This window comes from Eptatretus burgeri, chromosome 8, assembly GCF_056783735.1.
Source record: "Eptatretus burgeri isolate ZD-2024b chromosome 8, Ebu_testis_v1, whole genome shotgun sequence".
Lineage (NCBI taxonomy): Eukaryota > Metazoa > Chordata > Myxini > Myxiniformes > Myxinidae > Eptatretus > Eptatretus burgeri.
The window spans coordinates 36,135,846-36,155,850 of NC_140968.1; the positions used below are offsets into that span (position 1 = coordinate 36,135,846).

General features: G+C 43.3%; 1 protein-coding gene across 3 annotated transcripts in view; it reads right to left on the reverse strand.

Annotated features, from left to right (window-relative positions):
* The window catches only part of LOC147021521 (striated muscle-specific serine/threonine-protein kinase-like), a 178,242-nt gene that overhangs the window by 122,251 nt on the left and 35,986 nt on the right, over positions 1–20,005 (reverse strand). For all 3 annotated transcript variants that reach the window (XM_085891534.1, XM_085891533.1, XM_085891532.1), the window contains exon 11: positions 11,413–11,571. In XM_085891534.1, coding sequence (XP_085747660.1) covers positions 11,413–11,571 — 159 coding nt within the window. The remainder of the gene's footprint in view (positions 1–11,412; positions 11,572–20,005) is intronic.

Below are 20,005 nucleotides of genomic sequence, written 5' to 3' on the forward strand. Positions count from 1 at the left end.
CACCTCGGCCAGGTCGCGCTGTCGGCCTCCCTGGGGTGCAGCTCCCTGCACGACGCGAGCACCCCCTCGTCTGCCCTCGCCGCCTCTCCACAGCTCCGTCCCCTCCGCTCCGACTCCAACGCACACGACGACCAGCTCCTTCTTGCCAACTCCACCGCCCGCAAAGTCTTAACTCTCTGTTCTCGACTCTCCTACTCTCCTGGTCACTGGACTGACGAACACGGTTGCTTATATCAGCCCCGTGGCTTCGCCCTCTCATCTCTGACCCCCTCCCTTCGACCTTTCACCTCGCTCCCCATTGGCCCGAGAAAAAGTGGGCGTGAATGCTTTTTGATCCATAAATTTGCATACATCGATCGCCCTCCAACGCCCTGGGGGCGGGGCCAATTCGCCCCCCGCTCACCGATTGGACGGCAAAAAGTGGGCGTGTGTCGTTTTTGATCCGTTTTTGAAGCACAAAATCCGTGATTTTGTACACGCTGTTCGGCGCGCGCCCTGCACGAGTCCAACACCGGTACCCACAGGCGGCGCAAGAACGGTGGCGATGCGACGGTTGCGAGGTGTGACGTGAAGGTCGTGGCGGTTGTGGTGAAGCGGCGTTGTGGTTGGTGGTTGATGTTGTGGTTGTGGTGGTAATCATGGCGGTTGGTCCAAAATAAAGATAGCAAAAGAAAAACGGCTATCCTGAAGAGTCGCAGCACGCATAAATGACATGTATTCCCACTAGACAACGGGTTTGGGCCTAACTACACATGTACTTACCGAGATACCTCACCTAAGGGACCTGAATGGTGGTTTGCGAATTTGGTAACCACAACAATATATATATATATATATATATATATATATATATATATATATATATATATATATATATATATATATATGTATACACACGACCTGGCCAAAAGTATGCGGACACCCCTTCTCATTAGTGGATTCGGCTATTTTAGCCACACCCATTGCTGACAGGTGTTTCAAATCAAGCAAACAGCCATGCAATCTCCATAGACAAACATTGGCAGTAAAATGGACCATACTGAAGAACTCAGTGATGTTCAACGTGGCACCGTCATAGGATGCCACCTTTTCAACAATTCAGTTCGTCAAATTTCTGCCCTGCTGGAGCTGCCCCGGTCAACTGTAAGTGCAGTTGTTGCGAAGTGGGAATGTCTAGGAGCAACAACAGCTCAGTCGCAAAGTGCTAAACCAAACAAGCTCACAGAATGGGACCGCCAAGTGCTGAAGCACAAAGCACGGAAAAATCGTCTGTTATCAGTTGCAACACTCACTACCAAGTTCCAAACTGACTCTGGAAGCAACATCAGCACAAGCACTGTTCATCAAGAGCTTCATGAAATGAGTTTCCATGGCCGAGCAGCCGCAGACAAGTCTAAGATCACCATGCGCAATGCCAAGCGTTTGGCTGGAGTGGTGTAAAGCTCATCGACATTGGACTCTGGAGCAGTGGAAACGCGTTCCCTGGAGTGATGAATCATGCTTCATCTGGCAGGTCGGAGGACGAATCTGCATTTGGCAGATGCCAGGAGAACGCTACCTGCCCGAATACATGGTGCCAACTTTAAAGTTTGGTGGAGGAGGAATAATGGGCTGGGGTTGATTTTCATGGTTCAGGCTCCACCCCTTAGTTCCAGTGAAGGGAAATCTTAACGCTGCAGCATACAATGACATTCTAGACAATTCTGTGCTTCCAACTTTGTGGCAACAGTTTGGGGAAGGCCCTTTCCTGTTTCAGCATGACAATGCCTCCGTGCACAAAGCGAGGTTCATACAGAAATGGTTTGTCGAGATCGGTGTGGAAGAACTTGACTGGCCTACACAGAGCCCTGACTTCAACCACATCGAAAGCCTGGTGTTGGCTCAGTGGTTAGGGTGGCGGCTTGGGATCCGAGGGTCCTGAGTTCAAGCCCTGTCAGCCGCTGAATTAATACACCAGGGGGTTGACTCAGCCTGTCATCCTTCCGTGGTCAGCAAAATGAGTACCAGTTCCAGTGTATGTACAGGTAGAGGGGCACTGCATCAGCGACACAGTCACGCATCAAGAAATGATAGCTACCCCAGCAGCTAAGCTGCCATACGACCACCAACCCCATCGAACACCTTTGGGATGAATTGGAATGCCGACTGTGAGCCAGACCGAATCGCCGAACATCAGTGCCCGACCTCACTAATGCTCTTATGGCTGGATGGAAGCAAATTCCTGCAGAAATGTTCAAACGTCTAGTGAAAAGCCTTCCAAGAAGAGTGGAGGCTCTTACAGCAGCAAAAGGGGGGGGGCAAATCCATTAGTACCCATTATTTTGGAATGAGACGTTGGACGAGCAGGTGCCCACATACTTTTGGCCAGATGTGGTGTATATATTTGGTTAATTTGTAACGTTTCATTGTAAATAATATGCTATTGCTATTACTGGTGCTTCAAAGTACGAAATAACTATATAAGGGCAAGGTGAGAGGTTAAGCTGGACATTCACTCATTTTGGTGCTTATTACGCAAGGATTAACAAAGTAGCTCATTTGATGGTGGCGTACTTGCCTCCAAGTTGTCAAATAAGGTCTGATTTTCCTCTGAGATAGATCTGAGTAAAACGATCTATGCCAGAACCTCTGCCGTTATTATGACCTAAACAGCCCAAAGATCCATAAACTGACCCTTTCATCAAAGTGCATCTCAAGTTATGTTCAGATATTGTGACATGAATGGGATTTATTTTGTGCATTTCCTTTCTTACCATGCATGAAGACTCGTGTGATGATATTAAGGGGACTTCCTGTTGATGTGATGTTGACTTGTTTAGGTTGAGTGTATCAACATTTTTTAGACATATCATCACTTGTGAAGCACAATGTGGGAATATTAGTGACAGAGAATTATAAGTTAGACATTATGAATGCTTATACAGCATCACATGATGAGATGTCCATTCCCTCATTATGTCCACGTGTTGCTGCACAGTCAGTGCGTGACCTTCTCCCCTCGATCACCTCATTCTTCCATAAGACTTGACTTTGGGTACATTGCTGTTGTTCTTTATAGGCCACAGTTATTCCCATCTTTACACGAGTCGGCCATTGAAAGTTTGGCCAAGTCCTTCACGGACCAGCTGGCCCAGCCAGCTAAGTAGTTAGAGCAGGAATTTTAAGTAAGAATAGCAGGAATCTTTTATGTTCACTGACTCATGCTGGCAGAAAGGATGCCAAGTTTAACATCCATCTGAGGGACGGCATATACATTGATGAATCACCCTGCCTGTGAAACGTCAGGATGACAGTTTCGAGCTGGCGGGATGAGAGTTTCGATTCAAACCCAGGTGGGACAGGTGCGCAGGTAAATTTGCATACCTCTAAACTATCCTGAAAAAGTAAAATAAAACAAGACATTTTGTATATGCTATTTTATATTAATGCATATCATGACAGGTCGAATTTATGCACTGCAAATAATAGGCCAATGCTGTCTGTCTGTCTGTTTGTCCGACCTTAAAATATGGAAATGCTCTTTGAAGAGAAAAAAATTATGAAGTAAAAGTTGCTTCGAGTGAATCCAAACTGACGGGGAAACTATAATTTTTTTCAATCAGACAAAAAAAAGATTGAACCAATCACGGGCAGTGTATAAGCAACAGACTGCTGCCTCGATTGCTACCCCCAAATTTTTTTTCTTTGCTGTTTAAAACTATATAACCTCCCATATTTGAGCTCTTTCAAACAACGCAAGAATAAAAGTCTTCCTTTAAAAAACAAGCTTGAATGAGCTAAGATCCTCATCCTCTTAATGATGACGTCATAAAAACGAATATGACGTCATTGTGATGTATCAGGTTTGGGATAAATTATCTGTGCTAATGCCCGGCTTGATTCCCACAAACAAAATTCAAACAGCTTGCTTAGTTTTGGAGATAATGGTATAGGCGATTTCCATTAGCGGCGATATTATGATGTCAACTTTTTCTCCAGGAAGAATTTCCAAAATCGGAGATGGTTCCTGCCTGCGCGTGGGCTTTCTGCATATACATGGCAAGTTTCACGAAGATCCGATGAAAACTCTGGGTTGTGAAACAAAAAATGTCAAAAAATAGGAATGACGTCATAAAAATTGATAAGACATCATAGTGATGCATCATATGTGCGGTAATTCATCTCTGCTAATGCCCTGTTCGATTCCCGCAAACAGAATTCAAAAAGCTTGCCTCGTTTCAGAGATAATTTTTTCGGCGATTTCCATTAGCGGAGATATTTTGACGTCATAACTTTATTTTCTAGGAGGAATTTTCAAAATCGAAGATGGTTACTGTCTGCGCAGGGTAATTTTACATATATACGCCAAGTTTCAGGAAGTTTCGATGAAAACTGTCGGCTGTGAAACAAAAAAGTCCACAAGAACAACAAAGTGAGTAAGACTTAGAGATCCTCCACGAGGATCTAAAAATTGATATGGTATTTTTACCACGATCTTCTGTTAGTGGTTCATAACAAGAGTAATACTTGAGATGAATCAAGATTATACACTCCCAATGATCAGGTACAAAAGGAGCAGACAGAGGTGAGACAGAGAGATGGGGCTGGAGAGATAATAAAGGGTCAGGGGGTGACATGAGGTGATAAGCTACCCTCTTGAAGTTCAGTAGGATGAAATGGTAAGGGACTGAGACAAGGAGGTAGTAATTGAGAAAGGAGGGGGAAAAAAAAGAAAAAAAGAGTAAATTGTTTTTTCCTTTGAACGCAATTATCAAGAATGGCCTGGCAGTGCCGTGGTGATGGCTGTACTGTGCACAGTTCTAACCTCGACCAAGCTGAGTAAGGAGGCTATTCCTGTATTGACAATGATGGAATGACAATAAATGCGAGTGAAACCCTTTCAACCCAGGAAGGACATTGTGTAAGCTTTCTTCATGGTTCACATCACAGTTTCTGGAGTAAAAAGATTTCAGAAGCATCACACCAAAGCAAATCCTTTCAAATCTTAGCTCATTCACTCAGATCCAGTTCATCATGCATCGTTCCCCTCTTTGCACATTATACCTGGTGTATTTTTTGTTGTAATTAAGTTGTATACCATCGATATTTTCAAAAATAGTAAAGTACGTATATAATTTATCCGTTTGATCGACCTCAGGAGTATTTTGTTTGTATTTCTTGTTCCACTTGCCTGGTGTCTGATAAATTTCTGCAGCCAGATCGAGGTGAGATTTGAAGCGAAAATCTTGAATCAACAATTGACAAGGTAAATTCTTATTATGGAAAACGATGAGTGACATATTACATCTCTCTATAATGGAGCAGACGTGTACATGGCTGTATATAAATATATATGTATATATACCATATATGTATATATTTACAGTCATGCGTCACTTAGGCCTAAGTCACATTTGCTCTATGGCTCGGATACGGCGGCCGTACCCCCCCTAAATTGAAAGAAACGTGTGGCGGCCGCAGAGTTTCTGAGGTGGCCTCAGGGTGGCCCTACGCCATATGGCTATCTTTTACAGGAATAGGGGTTGCCATAGAATTATAGCGCGGAGTTATAACTTTTTTCATTTCTATGTTGGCCAGAGCAATTCGACAAGCCGTAGCCATGATGTAGATGTGTTCCACGTCGACCGTACGTAGGGAGTATGGTGGGCTTGCGTTATTCGTGCGGCTGCCGTAGGCTCTTATCAATGAAAAATAAATTTTGCCAACCCCCAAAAAATTACAGCGGCCGCACTATTTCCACGGTCGCCGTAGGGTAGTCCTAAGGCGTCCCTGTGTTCAACGTACGGTGGCCTTGCGGTCTGTGTGACTACCTGCGGGCAACGCAGGGTCGACGCACTGTTCCCCTACGCACGCCGTGCGTCCTACGTATGGCCTCCGTGGCAGTCTGCGTCGACCGTGCGTCCAACGTGTGCTACCGCTAGAGATCGGAGTGTAGGTGTTTGCCTATACGTACTCCAAACTGGTATATTCAGTTATATATATTATAGTTATAGTATATTCAGTTATATATACTGGTATATTCCAAACTGTTATATTTTTATTTCAGTAAAAAAAGAACTGGTATATATACCCACTCGTTACCGTCCGTCTGGCCGCACGTTCGCCTTCGGGCCCCCCTGCGGTCGCCTTGCGGGCATCTTGAGGCTATCTTGTATCTGCCTTGAAAATTCTATGGCCGCCGCAGTGATGCCCTAAGGTCACCGTGCGACATCAAATAAAAGACCATACGGCACCCCCACGTTTTCGGTCTCCACGATTTCTAAATACCCCGTGCGGCTCTCCAAAAAATAAAAACATATGTGACTGCTACATTGTGTGACCGTGGAAATACTGCGGCCGCCCTATAATTGCTAATGGCCGTAGATTTTGTAGACCCTACGGCCGCCGTGCCAAATGTGACTTAGGCCTTAATGACGAGGATACATTCTGAGAAATGCGTTGTTAAGCAATTTCGTCGTTGTGCGAAGTCGGGTACAGCCTTTTCTTTCAACATCACAAACAAACTTTTTGCTTTGGCCGTGATCGTCATGGTGCTGAGAGGGATACGCTTCTGTGTCTGGTCTTCAATCCAGGTCATTAGAAGTTTCTCCATATCTGACATAGGCCATTCTCGAATTTTTGTTCGTCTCGTTGCTTTCAATGAAGCAGATCCTTTAACAGCTTCACTTTGTTCTTGTTCTTCAAGATCGTAGCTATGGTGGAATGGGTGCTGCCGGCATAACACGGCATACTGTTTTGCAGTACACTTTTTTTTATAAGTAGAAAGGGTATACTCTAAAATAATGATAAAAAGTACAGTATAGTAAATACATTAACCAGTAACATAGTTGTTTATTATCATTATCAAGTATTATGTACTGCACATAATTGCATGTGCTATACTGTACTTTCATATGACTGGCAGCGCAATAGGTTTGTTTACACCAGCATCACCACAAACACGCGAGTAATGCGTTGCACTACGACGTCAAGGGGCTGTCACACCTTGATGTTTTAGCCAGCGTATGGTAAGGTCTCAAAATGTATGTAAAACGCTGGCGTACGCTGAACTATTGATGTTTTTTAAGTTTTGGGCGTATAATAACGTGTTGGGCGTGTGCATAACGTATTAGTAACGTACACAGAACGTTTTAATCACATATAGATAACTTATACCAACGAATGCTGAGCGTGTTGTCGGCATTCACAACCTATGCCCAACGATAGACTAACTTATGCATAGCGCGGCAGCATATCGCCGACGATCACATGTCGTAAGCTATTCATAGGCTGCGGCTCGACGATTCAAATCATAACCGCACTAGACATCGAAGTGTGAAGCCGCTGTCACACCTTAACGTTTTAGCCAGCGTATGCCGACGTAAGAAAAATTTGCCGAACCAAGCTGGGACAAGTCGAATACGTTATGGGTAAGTTTTGTATACGTTAATAGCACGCTGGCATACGTCGTAGTATGCTGGCATACGTCATTGTACGCCGAGTACATCGAGAAATTTTCAGCATGTTGAAAATTTCTCGACGTATGACACATGTTCCGCATACGCTGGCATAAGTTGTAGGCACGTTACGCGATCGTTGACACACGTCGACAGACGTTACTCATAAGTCGAAACACATCGAGGTAATGGTTAGCGTCAGTGTTCCAGACTCCCTGTTTTTTTTTTTCTTCGGTATGACGGTGATGTTGACACTTCGATTTCTAGTGCGGTTATGATTTAAATCGTTGAGCGGCAGCCTATTAATTATATTGTGACGTCCACGGGACTTGAACAGTCCCGCCAACGTAGAATGAGCCGAAACGATGGAGGCGATTTATTTTTTATAACCCAAACATGGCGGTTCTAATCGCTCTACCGCAAACGGGATGAGGAAGGTGGCACGAGTCACTTTTCACTGAGTTGATGATGTTTATTCTTTTTACTATTGACCAGAAATAACAAGACTCGGCAGGAAGAGGGATCCGGGGCGATTCGACGGGATGGTGTGGAATCGGGCGTGGGAAAAAACACAGACAATTCCAATGAATATACAGATCTCAATCCCTCTAAGGCGCCAAGCAGACACACACACACACACACACACACACACACACACACACACACACACACACACACACACACACACACAACGTAGCTATCTCTGGTGGTCAGGCTGGACCGTGGTGTGGACGCAACTGTCCCTGGATCGGCGCTTGCTCTCGCCGGGGGGGGGGGGGGGCAGGAGAAACCGTGGTGCTGTCGACCTCCTGGTCCTGGCCCAAGTCTGCCCACAGCCGCCAGGGAACCAGCTCCCGCGCCAAGCCGCGAGCAGGAGAGGGAGGCAGGTCCACCCGCCGCCCGACCCCGTATTCCGAGTCAGCAGAACCCTAGAGCCAACCAAAGCGAGGCACGAGGCTCGGCAAGGCTCCCAGGCACGATCAAGAGCACGATCCACTCAGCACAGCAACCAGGACGCTCTCTGCCGCCACAGGGCACCACACCAAAAAAACCACGATCTTCTGGTTGTAATCTTCTTCTTCCTCCTTTTCGACCCCGAACAGAACCTTTTTATCCTTCTGCCCTCGTCACCTCCAATCGAGCCGTTTATTGGCCCACTGCCGTCGCCTTCTGCCAATCGTGATCACGGGGCGGAGCCATCCGCTGCTCTGTCCTGTGACGTCACGGCCAGTCTTCAGAGAATACCTAAAGGGGTTTACGCAGACACACTTACCCTATCCCGTGTCCCTATCTAATTACGTGACATTTATCATTTCCCCCTTGAAGAAATGAACATTTACTAGACAACTTATCACCACTGAATTACTACTTATTACATCGAGATCCTGGTAAACTCGAACAGCATGGCATACCTAATTAAACATCCTAATTACCCTTTGAATGCATACCCCCCCCCCTCAAACGTAACAATATTATATTATAACCGCACTAGAAATCGAAATGTCAACATCACCGTCATACCGAAGAAAAGAAAAGAAAAAACCAGGGAGTCAGGAACACTGACGCTAACCATTACCTTGATGTGTTTCGACTTATGAGTAACGTACAAGTAATGTGTATCGACGTGTGTCAACGATCGCGTAACGTGCCTACAACACGTTACTCATAGGTTAGAAATAAGTTTCGGGTACGCTAAACATTACCTCGACGTGTTTCGACTTATGTGTAACTTACAAGTAACGTGTGTCGACGTGTGTCAACGATCGCGTAACGTGCCTACAACTTATGGCCAGCGTTATGCGGAACGTGTGAGTCATACGCTGGTATACGTTGAAAAATTTCAAGCATGGAAAATTTGTCTAACACCTCAGCGTACAAAGACGTATGCCAGCATACTACGAAAAAAAAGCCAGCGTACTACGACGAATGCCAGCGTGCTCTTAATGTATACAAACTCACCCATAATGTATTTGATGTGTGCCAGCATTTTAGCCAAATTTTGCACACTTCAGGCATACGCTGGCTAAATCTTCAAGGTGTGACAGGGCCTTTACGTTGGCTATGACATCACTAGGAGATAGGAATTTTTCAGCTCCATTATAATCCTATGGGACCACCGTCGTATATGCGGTCCGTCGTTGACCGAAATGTCGTAATGCAGAAACATATATATATATATATATATATATATATATATATATATACTGTATATCTATCTACATATATATATATATATATATATATATATATATATATATATATATATATATATATATATATATACTGTATATCTATCTACATATATATATATATACATATATATATATATATATATATATATATATATATACTGTATATCTATCTATCTATATATATATATATATATATATATATATATATATATATATATGTATATATATATATATATATATATATATATATATATATATAAATATTCTATACAATATCTGAAATAGCACCATCTTTGGTGACAGCCGGTATTGCACATCATATTCCTTTTCTTCACCATATAATGGAACCTTTTCAAAATTATTACATGAAGTATGGAATTTTGTGATTCATAAATGTTCTTTCAAAAATGACAAAAGTTATAAAGTGCATTTCCAAGAATGGGCTGCAGCACATTGCCCAATGAAGGTGGGCCAAGAACGGTACTTCTGCCTTAAATGCCCGCTTATACATTTATAAAGGGAATTTTTTGGAAACTTTTCTCTTCCTGCTTATGCCCCATACATCCCACTTCCCACCTTTCATATCATTCCTTATAATCACGATTTTATTCCCATTTTCTTCCTCTCCGATTCTCACACCCTCTCTACCTTTCTCCCGAATCTTCCACCTCTCAAAAAGTTTGATTGTCAACAAACACATTTCCATGAAAAATGAATGTATTTTTGCTATTACACACAACAAATGTGTTACACACAAGACAAAAACAAAACACTTGAAGAGGTTAAGTCACTCAAACTTTTGGGCCTCACCAAATATTACATCCTCACAATTATATTCCCAGCAAAGTCATGATATTTTATGGGCAGATCATGTTTCCAAGATGACCTCGAAAGCCAGCTGCCAAAAGGCCATTCTCTGTCATGCAAGGTCTTTCCTTGGCCAGTCTGAACTTTTGACAATGTACAAGGCCTTCGTTCGCTGCTTGATGGAGTACTTATCTCCCTTTTGGGCATGTGCCCTTGCCTCACATCATGCCCTTCTTGATGCCATGGAAAACAAGGCCCTGAAAATCATTGGGATGTCCTGTGATGAAGCTGAGTATCTAGGCATGTTATTTTTGCATCACAGACAGGTTGGTGGCCTCTGTATTCTACCGCCTCCTTTTTGGTCTTGCACCCTCTCCCCTCTCTTGGCTCTGTCCATCCCAGGTTTCTGCAGAGTGCACATAGTCTTCCAATAACCATCTTCTTGTAAAATGCCCAAAATCCAGGCTCAATGCGAATCTCCACTCATTTGTTCCTCTTATCTCGCCTGTGGAACCAACTTCCACAGTCTGTTCAGTCCTATTCTTCCCTCCAGGACTTCAAGACAGCTGTTCACCACTACCTCATCCATACTCATCATCTTTTCTATCCCAAGTAACCCCGTTTCCAAGTGCTCCATTTTTCCAGGTTATTGTGATTTTTTTTTCTCCCCTCTCCCTCACCTCTTTTCGTTTGTTAGTTATTGGTTGGTTTGTATCTTTTCTGTTTCTACCCTGTCTTTCCCTTCCTCTTCTTGCTGTGTTTCATTCAGCATGTGTGCAGCTTGTTCTCCCCCACACATCCCTCTGCCCCTCCCCTTGATCTCACTGTCACTTCTATTCTGCTTTTGGTGTTTCCCCCTTTCAATTTTGTTTCTTTCCATTCTGCTCGAGCTCTTCCATGAGCCTCAATCATGTATATGAAGAAAAACCCTTGTATTATTATTAAGCAATGAATTGATAAAATAGAAATAAACATACCAAAATGGTACCAGTTGACGGTAGGTGCCGGGTTTCCACTGATCTTGCAGTCAAAACGAGCTGGACGGCCCTCAACCACCTCGAGCTCCTCCAGCCGCTTGGTAAATAGAGGAGTCTCAGATGGCAGCACTGTCAGCTGAGCACTGCTCGTCACCTCGTCTGCAATGTCAATCACATTCACAGCATCCATTACTGCTCCCGACGTGATCTTAATGTCACTGTGGCAACAATGAACCCTGTCCACACTGCAAAACACCTGCTTAAAACTTCCCTGCTGTATACAAGTGCATGTTAGTAGATATTAAATGAGAATAGGCTAAATACAATGCAAGTACTGTACGTTAATTGAAATGAGGAGCTGAAATAATCAATGCCTCTTCTATTGTGGAAAAGCATTTGGACCAGCATCTCCATTTTTAGCTTATCAGGAAATGGAATTCCAGATAAGATATTGTCATCATGCAACATCCGTCTGTCCATCCGTCTCCTATTTTGACTTCTCTGGCCAAACCACTGGGCTAATCCGGCTGAAATTTGGCAGCAACATTCCGCTCCTGACTGGGAACGGGGATCATAAAGGTCATTCTGGTCACGTGACTTTGTCGGTCAAAAAGGCGGACTTAGTAAATTCCATCAAAAATCTTTTCTCTTAAATTGTGAAGGCCATGCCGATCACGTGACCGGATCGATAACAGCAAGTGCCTTGATCATTCATGCCATCTCAAATGGTCATCATGTAAATTCCTTCAAAAATCTTCTTCTCCAGACCCACCTGTCAGAACGCCACCAAATATGGGTGGCAACATTAGGACAGGGTTGTGATGGTAAATTGCGGAGGTCATGCCAATCATGTGACCGGAAGTGTGTCAAAATGGCGGACGCGTCAATTCCTTCAAAAATCTTCTCCTTATCCACAAGTCAGAATGTTACCAAATTTGGGTTACAACATGAGGGCAGGGTCATGATCTTAAATTGCGGAGGTCATGCCGATCACACGACTGGAAGTGCATCAAAATTGTGGACTTCAGTAAATAGTTGGAAAATCGTGTAAATTCCTTCAAAAATCTTCTTCTCCAGACCCACCAGTCAGAATGCTACCAAATATGGGTTACAACATTAGTAGTGGGGCAACTTAGCTAAATATAACATAACAATTGTGCATTTTGTGAGGAAAGCACCAAATTTGGCACACGAGTAGCCTATCATATTATGAACATATTTGGATATTGGGCCATCTCAAATTCAGCGGCTGATGGCTGTGGCAGCCATTTTCCACTGTCATCAAAAATTTTGAGATGGCCCAATATCCAAATCTGTTCATAATATGATAGGCTACGAGTGTGCCAAATTTGGTGCTTTCCTCACAAAATGCACAATTGTTATGCTAAGTTGCCCCACCATAGGCCAGGGTCCAGATACGCTGCAGATCCAGTGGTCCTATTTCTCAATACACCAGATTATGAACCCATTATTCCTGCTGCATACAAAAAGAAAATCTGTGATCATGGCCATCTAATTATTATGCAAGTGCTGTACTGGGGGAGGAATAAGGAGGAGAGAAAAAGAATGACAAAAGAAAGGAAAGGGGGACAGGTTAGAAATGGAAGGGCAGGGGAGATAGAGAAAAGGGAAGACAATACAAAAGGAGGGTGGGAAGAGATAAACGTGAGGAGAGAAGAGGAAAGAGGAATACATGAGGCACATGGGCACGGTGGACGAGTAATGGAGAGGATGATGGACTGGCATTCCGAAGTTTAAACATGGATTCAAATCCCGCTGAAATTATCAGTAAAGATTTGTAGTTTTAAGCTATCTGGAACTAAAAGAGTTTCAGGAGAATTACTTTGTTGCTATTCGATTATATTGGTAAGAAACAATTAAGCTAGTTCATTGACTACTTTCATGGTGGTGGTGATCTGCCTGCCCTTCCTGTCATTGTCAAAATGTGGTGCAAACTTCCCACTTGTTGCTGCAGACAATTTAATTGTTGAAATGGGTGTTCATGCTATGTAGCAGGGGTTTCAGAAACTTATCTGATGAAGGGTTGAATACATATCCAGGGAAATTGAACACATTTCCAAAGCATTTGGTATACTGAGTAATCAGTGGACACGGTTCATGCAATGAACCCAAGATTATTTTGCCACGCATGGTGCTGGGGTCTGTTTCAACAAAGTTCCGAAACGAAAGGCATATTGTAACCTGTGAGTTGGTTACAAGAAAAAGCTACTGACAGAATCTGTGTTATTAGGCTGTCAAGTTTCAACTCGGTCGGAAGAAAACTCTCCACTCAATTCATCAGGAATCTAATTGAAGTATTACATTTAGAAACTACAAATATCAGTCAGACATTGCATACCCTCACCAGGAATTGTTTTGAGTGGTGTTTGGGTGCTGGTGTGTTTGTGTTTGTGTGGTGACGTGCAGATGATGCACTGATGACCTAGGTTTATGTTCCTACAGGGAACAAACAGTTTTATTGCATAAGATTCACATTCCAATCGTACGTATTTTATAGATGCACTTATTTTACTGATGTAGGCGTATATTTTTATGATATACTTTATAGATGCACTCATGTTCTTATTCCACGGACTTTATAGATGTGCTCACATTCTTAATACACGTACTTTATCGACATAGTCATATTCTAATAGTACATACTTGGTGGTGGTCACATGGCAGCTTAGCTGCCAGGGTAGCTATCATTTCTTGAAGCGCCACTGTGTCGCTGATGCAGTGCCACTCTACCAGTACACACACTGCAACTGGTACTCATTTCGCCGACCTCGGAAGGATGACAGGCTGAGTCAACCCCTGGTGTATTAATTCAGCGGCCAACGGGGCTTGAACTCAGGACCCTAGGATCCCAAGCCACCACCCTAACCACTGAGCCAACACCAGGCTAGTACGTACTTTATAGACATTCTTAAGAAACATACTGTTATGTCCAGGGGGGGTTTGGCCCCCAACTTCTCCCATGGAGGCTTACAGCCGAGACTTGGAAATTAATGCGCGCGCGGGAAAGAAATGGCGGTTAAGAACCGAGACACATGGGTTGCACTTGACCCAAAACAGTCACATGGGCACAAGCAAATGAAATAGAACAAATAATAATTTAATAACAGTAATCAAATATGTTAGGGTGGTGGGCTAGGGATCCAAGGATCCTGAGTTTAAATCCCACTCAGCTGTTGAATTAATACCAGGTGGGGTTGACTCTGCCTGTCATCCTTCCGAGGTCGACAAAATGAGTGCCAGCTTGCTGGTATCCTGCGTCGGAGTGGCGTCCCGTCCAGAATTGTGCCCAATAGCCAAGCAGACTGCTTCAGCAGCACCAACACTCTGTATAGAGTACGGTCCCAATGGATGGATGAATGGAATCAAATATTTACAATGACAATAATTCAAATAATAATAATGAAAGAAAAATGCCAGGTAAACTAAATCTAAATCTAATTGAGGCACCCCCACGCAGACTTAAATACAGACAAGGGAACAGAATAATAATAAAAGAAAAATCCCTCCTTAATGCCAGCACTTAGCTTTGTCCAGAGATGGTCTTTATGGAATGTGGAATCGAGACGCTTCGTCGTGCACGTGAAAACGCGCCCTCAAAAATAGCGCTTGGTCGCTCTCTCGCAGTGGGACGAACATACGTCAGGCAATTCGTGAGCGGGATTCAACACCAAGGCTGAGAGACCCTGTGCAGCTCTCTTGTGCATTGATCGTCCTCATCAACCCGCTGCTTTTCAGAATGGCTGCCATCCCCTTCGGTACATACACGAGACTCGGAATCCGTTCCTTATGACCCAACCAAGAGCCAATGGCCAGCGTCTTGCTTCACCACACGAGCCAAATTCGCCTCAGCACGAATACGATAATCGTGCCATCGTCTTCATGCATCGAAGGAAAGCCATTTCATCATGCCCTGATCATTCATGCCATCTCAAAGCTACATTCTCGTCTCTCGACGGCATGCGTCCTTTACTCTGCACTCAGCCCCTCTTCACATTGACCTCGTGCATGCGCTCCCAATCTCTTGCGTTGATCGCGCAACCAACCCTTCCTCTTCGACGTCACCTGAACCAAACTCCTCCTCCGGAGCGTGGCCTGCTCGCACGAAACCCGGGAAGGTGAGGCCTCTGCCCCCTCGGCATGTTTTGCTTGTTTGTTGTTATCGCCGTTGGTATAAAAACGTAACTCCTTCATGGCTTGTAAATGCAAAAACGTAGGAATAAGTCACAGGGAAACAATCACAACCTGGGAGACCTTATCCTTAATCCCTATCTAATTAACACTGCACCACTCCCCGTGTGGTGACACGTCACATTTAAGCTCACAGTTTCCCAACTTATTTACATCGAGATGGCTCCTACACATCCATGGGCCAAGCAACTCTATTCAATCCTAACTTGTCTTTGAAATTCCTCAATATACCCCACAAACATAACAATACTTTTTGATGTGCTCGTGTTCTTAATGCACATACGTCATCAACATACTCGCATTATAATAGTACGTACTTTATAGACATGCTAGCATTCTTAATACACGTACTTTATCGATGAGCTAGCATTCTTAATACACATACTCGTATTGTAATAGTACGTACTTTCATTCTAATTATTGTACATGCTTAAAAGAGATTTGCCGTTGAAAAAAGATAACATATAATACTGGTTTCCACCAAGTGGTGTTTGTGGCCAACGTAATGCACATTATGTGCAGACAGACAGACCGACAAACAAACGGACCCAAATACAATCACTACCTCCGGCAAAGTCGGGTGACAAGGCAGAAACGGAACCATTGCTAATGAAATGAAGATGGGCAGGATGGTTTTGAAAAAGGTTTGTTGATTAATCCTCATGTCCCTCGTTGGTTATAATTTAACTTTTTGTTAAAAACAGGGATTTTTGACTCGTTGAAAGTTTGTGCACTTACCACATGCAGGACATATGCAGTCGAGCTGTTTAGCATCAAAAGTAGGCAATATCGTTACACGAGTGACAAAAACACCATCATTTTTTTTGTGAGTAGCTATGGGTGTACAGATGTAAAAAATTTCCAGCACCACAAGAAAAAAAAATCTCTCTCTCTCTCTCTCTCTCTCTCTCTCTCTCTCTCTCTCTCTCTCTCTCTCTCTCTCTCTCTCTCTCTCTCTCTCTCTCTCTCTCTCTCTCTCTCTCTCTCTCTCTCTCTCTCTCTCTCTCTCTCTCTCTCTCTCTCTCTCTCTCTCTCTCTCTCTCTCTCTCTCTCTCTCTCTCTCTCTCTCTCTCTCTCTCTCTCTCTCTCTCTCTCTCTCTCTCTCTCTCTCTCTCTCTCTCTCTCTCTCTCTCTCTCTCTCTCTCTCTCTCTCTCTCTCTCTCTCTCTCTCTCTCTCTCTCTCTCTCTCTCTCTCTCTCTCTCTCTCTCTCTCTCTCTCTCTCTCTCTCTCTCTCTCTCTCTCTCTCTCTCTCTCTCTCTCTCTCTCTCTCTCTCTCTCTCTCTCTCTCTCTCTCTCTCTCTCTCTCTCTCTCTCTCTCTCTCTCTCTCTCTATATATATATATATATATATATATATAGTATATATAATTGGGCCACGATATTGGCATAAAATCCACTGATATCAAAGATGGCCGCCACACGCAGATATTTACAAGTCACCGAATTCTCAGGTTTCTGTTATTATTTAAGATAGAATCTTGTGTAATATATTGTTCCATATATTTTGAGGCACGAGAAATTCATTGGAATCATTATTGTTGACCAAAAATGTATAGAAAATTGTTTATGGTTATATCTTGTAAAAACATCACCATGAAATATGCGATAATTAAACTTTCAACACTTGACCACCATTTATATTTTCTTTGTGAGATCCCTCTCTGATGCTTTCATGAAAGTAAAACAGAGTGCCGACAAATTAACAATCGATAAATATATTTTCTCACTTATCTTGAGTAAATTTGGAAAGCGACGTCTGGCAATCATCATTTGAGTAACGCATCAATAAACTAGAAGGGCACTCGGTAGAGTGCATACCTCCGCCATGCAATGCCTGATCCACGAGAACATATTGGGCCCAATACAATTTTGAAATATCAATCTATATATTCGTTTAGCCCTATCTCTCAATGGTGAAGAATCACTTTTAAAAATATCAGATCCAGATCCGGATTCGGATCTTCACCAAAATTGTATCAATTCTTCCTTGTCACACACCCGTGTCCACCAAGTTTTGTCCAAATCCGTCCACAACATTTTGAGATATCGTGTTATATTTTAGTTTAGCCCTATCTCAATGGTGAATAATCACTTAAAAAATTCTCATAGCCGGATCAGAATCTAGATCTTCAGCAAAATCTAATCAGTTCATCCTTGTCACATACGCAACCTGTCCACTAAGTTTTGTCGGAATCCGTCAATAATGTTTTGAGATGTCCTGCTCACAGGAAGACAGACAAATAGGAGTGAGTACATAACCTCCATCCACCTTTGCTGGTGGAGGTAATAATGTACAATGGGAAGGACACTGATGCTCTCAATGAATTGAGATATGAATTTGTTTCAACATCATATGATGTTGTCCGACCAGAAATTATACCACGACTGAACGAGCAGTGCATTTCCATTGCCTTCACGTTTACATGAGTCTTGTGCGCTGGAATAACTCAACTAGTCTGTGTGCTGAGGCTGAAAACTTCAGAAAGGGATAGTAGTTTAAGTTATGGTGGATAAAGATCCAGCTCCATCTGACATTCCAACTGTTCTCTCTTCTTCTTTTAATGGCCATTATTACCCACCTTTTCTAGTGGGGTCAGCTGGGGGAAGATTGGCCCGAGTCTTCACGAACCGGCTGGCCAGGCCTGATGTCCGACTAGTTATGGCAGTAATTTGGAATTTGTTCATGGTGCCAGCGATAGCTCACCTATTCTTCACGAAGGACACCGTGTAATCTTCAACGTCCACCAACGAATGCTGGCAGATGGGGCACCCATTTAACGTCCATCCGAGGGACAGCACACACATTGATGAATCACCCTACCTGTGAAACAGCGGATTGACAGTTTATATCTGGGTCGGGAATCAAACCCAGGCTAGACAGCTTTGGGATGAGTGTGAATACCTCGAGTACATTCTGCCAGCCCCCCGACATGCCAACTGTTATTTGCTGCAGATGGAAGAAGTTTTGCACTTCCACGTGTTCAATGTTCATGTCTAAAAAAAATGGATTGAGCTACATGGCAGCCTGCTATCACTGCCATGGCGAGAACTGTGAAAACAAAGAAGTCAGTCTTTCCCAGGAATAAAAAGATGTCGACAGAAATATTTTTGACATCTTTGGCGTTTTGAAGTTTCTTGTATCACATGTAACCCCGTGATTTATGGCGCATGTCGTTCTTATTCAATTGTATTTCATAAAATTATATTACATAAGATATGCTATGACGTCACTGTGTTACCGCGGATAACCTTGAAAATGTGATTTATGATGGATACACATTTCTATCAGTTTGTAATACATTCTTATGCTCGAAATAGCTTCATTTCTCTGTAAAATGCAAGTTAAAAACCCATTACATTCTGTAACTCATCGATTTATGATGTCAGAATTTATCAGGTTTTCTATATGTTATTCGGGATGGTTTCCTCATGCTCTGTAGCGGTTTTCAGCTTGGTTCCTATTATTATTTGTTTGAGTGACAGCAATTGGTTGCATGTGATTAACCAAGATCTCTATTTACAACCATTTTAGGACTTGCTGCCCCAACTAACCCATTCAGCTGTTGAATTAATACCAGGTGGGGTTGACTCTGCCTGTCATCCTTCCGAGGTCGGCAAAAATGAGTGCCAGCATGCGAGTATCCTGTGTCGGAGTGGCGACCCGTCCAGGATTGTGCCCAAAAGCCAAGGAGACCGCTTCGGCAGCACCAACGCTCTGAACAGAGGATGATGGATGGATGCCCCAACTAAACACCCAACTTCTTGGAAGACCTGCATCACCAAATTGGGCAATTGTGTGCATTTCAGATGATTCGCCGACTTCCTTCACCCGGTGACAATACTGGCTACTATCTTGTTTTACCAAGAATGCCTTGCCCAGTAGTAATGTCACTTCCTGTGAAATTTGCTCAGTGCAGACAATATTGATGCACAAAATATTAGGATTTAATTACATGTTTCCCATGTTCTACGACATAAAGTCCGTGTCAATGTTGAAATGCCCCGGTAATTCTGCTTGTTTGCACAAATTGATGATTCGTGTTGATAGTCTAACTCGCTCAATGAAAACACTTCCGTTACTACCCCACACAGCTTGCCAAATGATAGAAAAGGAATGCCATTCAACAGATAAGTGGACGACATCAGCTTGAATGTGCCCCCATCCTGTCAATCTCGGAAGCTAAGCAGAGTCGAGCCCACGAGCCCAGTTTGTACTAGGATGAGAGACTTCCATGGAAGGCTGTGTGTTGTCAGCTGTCTTGTTAAAGATTTGTTTCCCTTTCGAGTTGAATATGGTATCTTGTTAAAATATTCGACTTCTCTTTAATCTGTACCCTGGATAAATTCACAGCCTCAGACATCAAAATGGATATGCATGTTCAT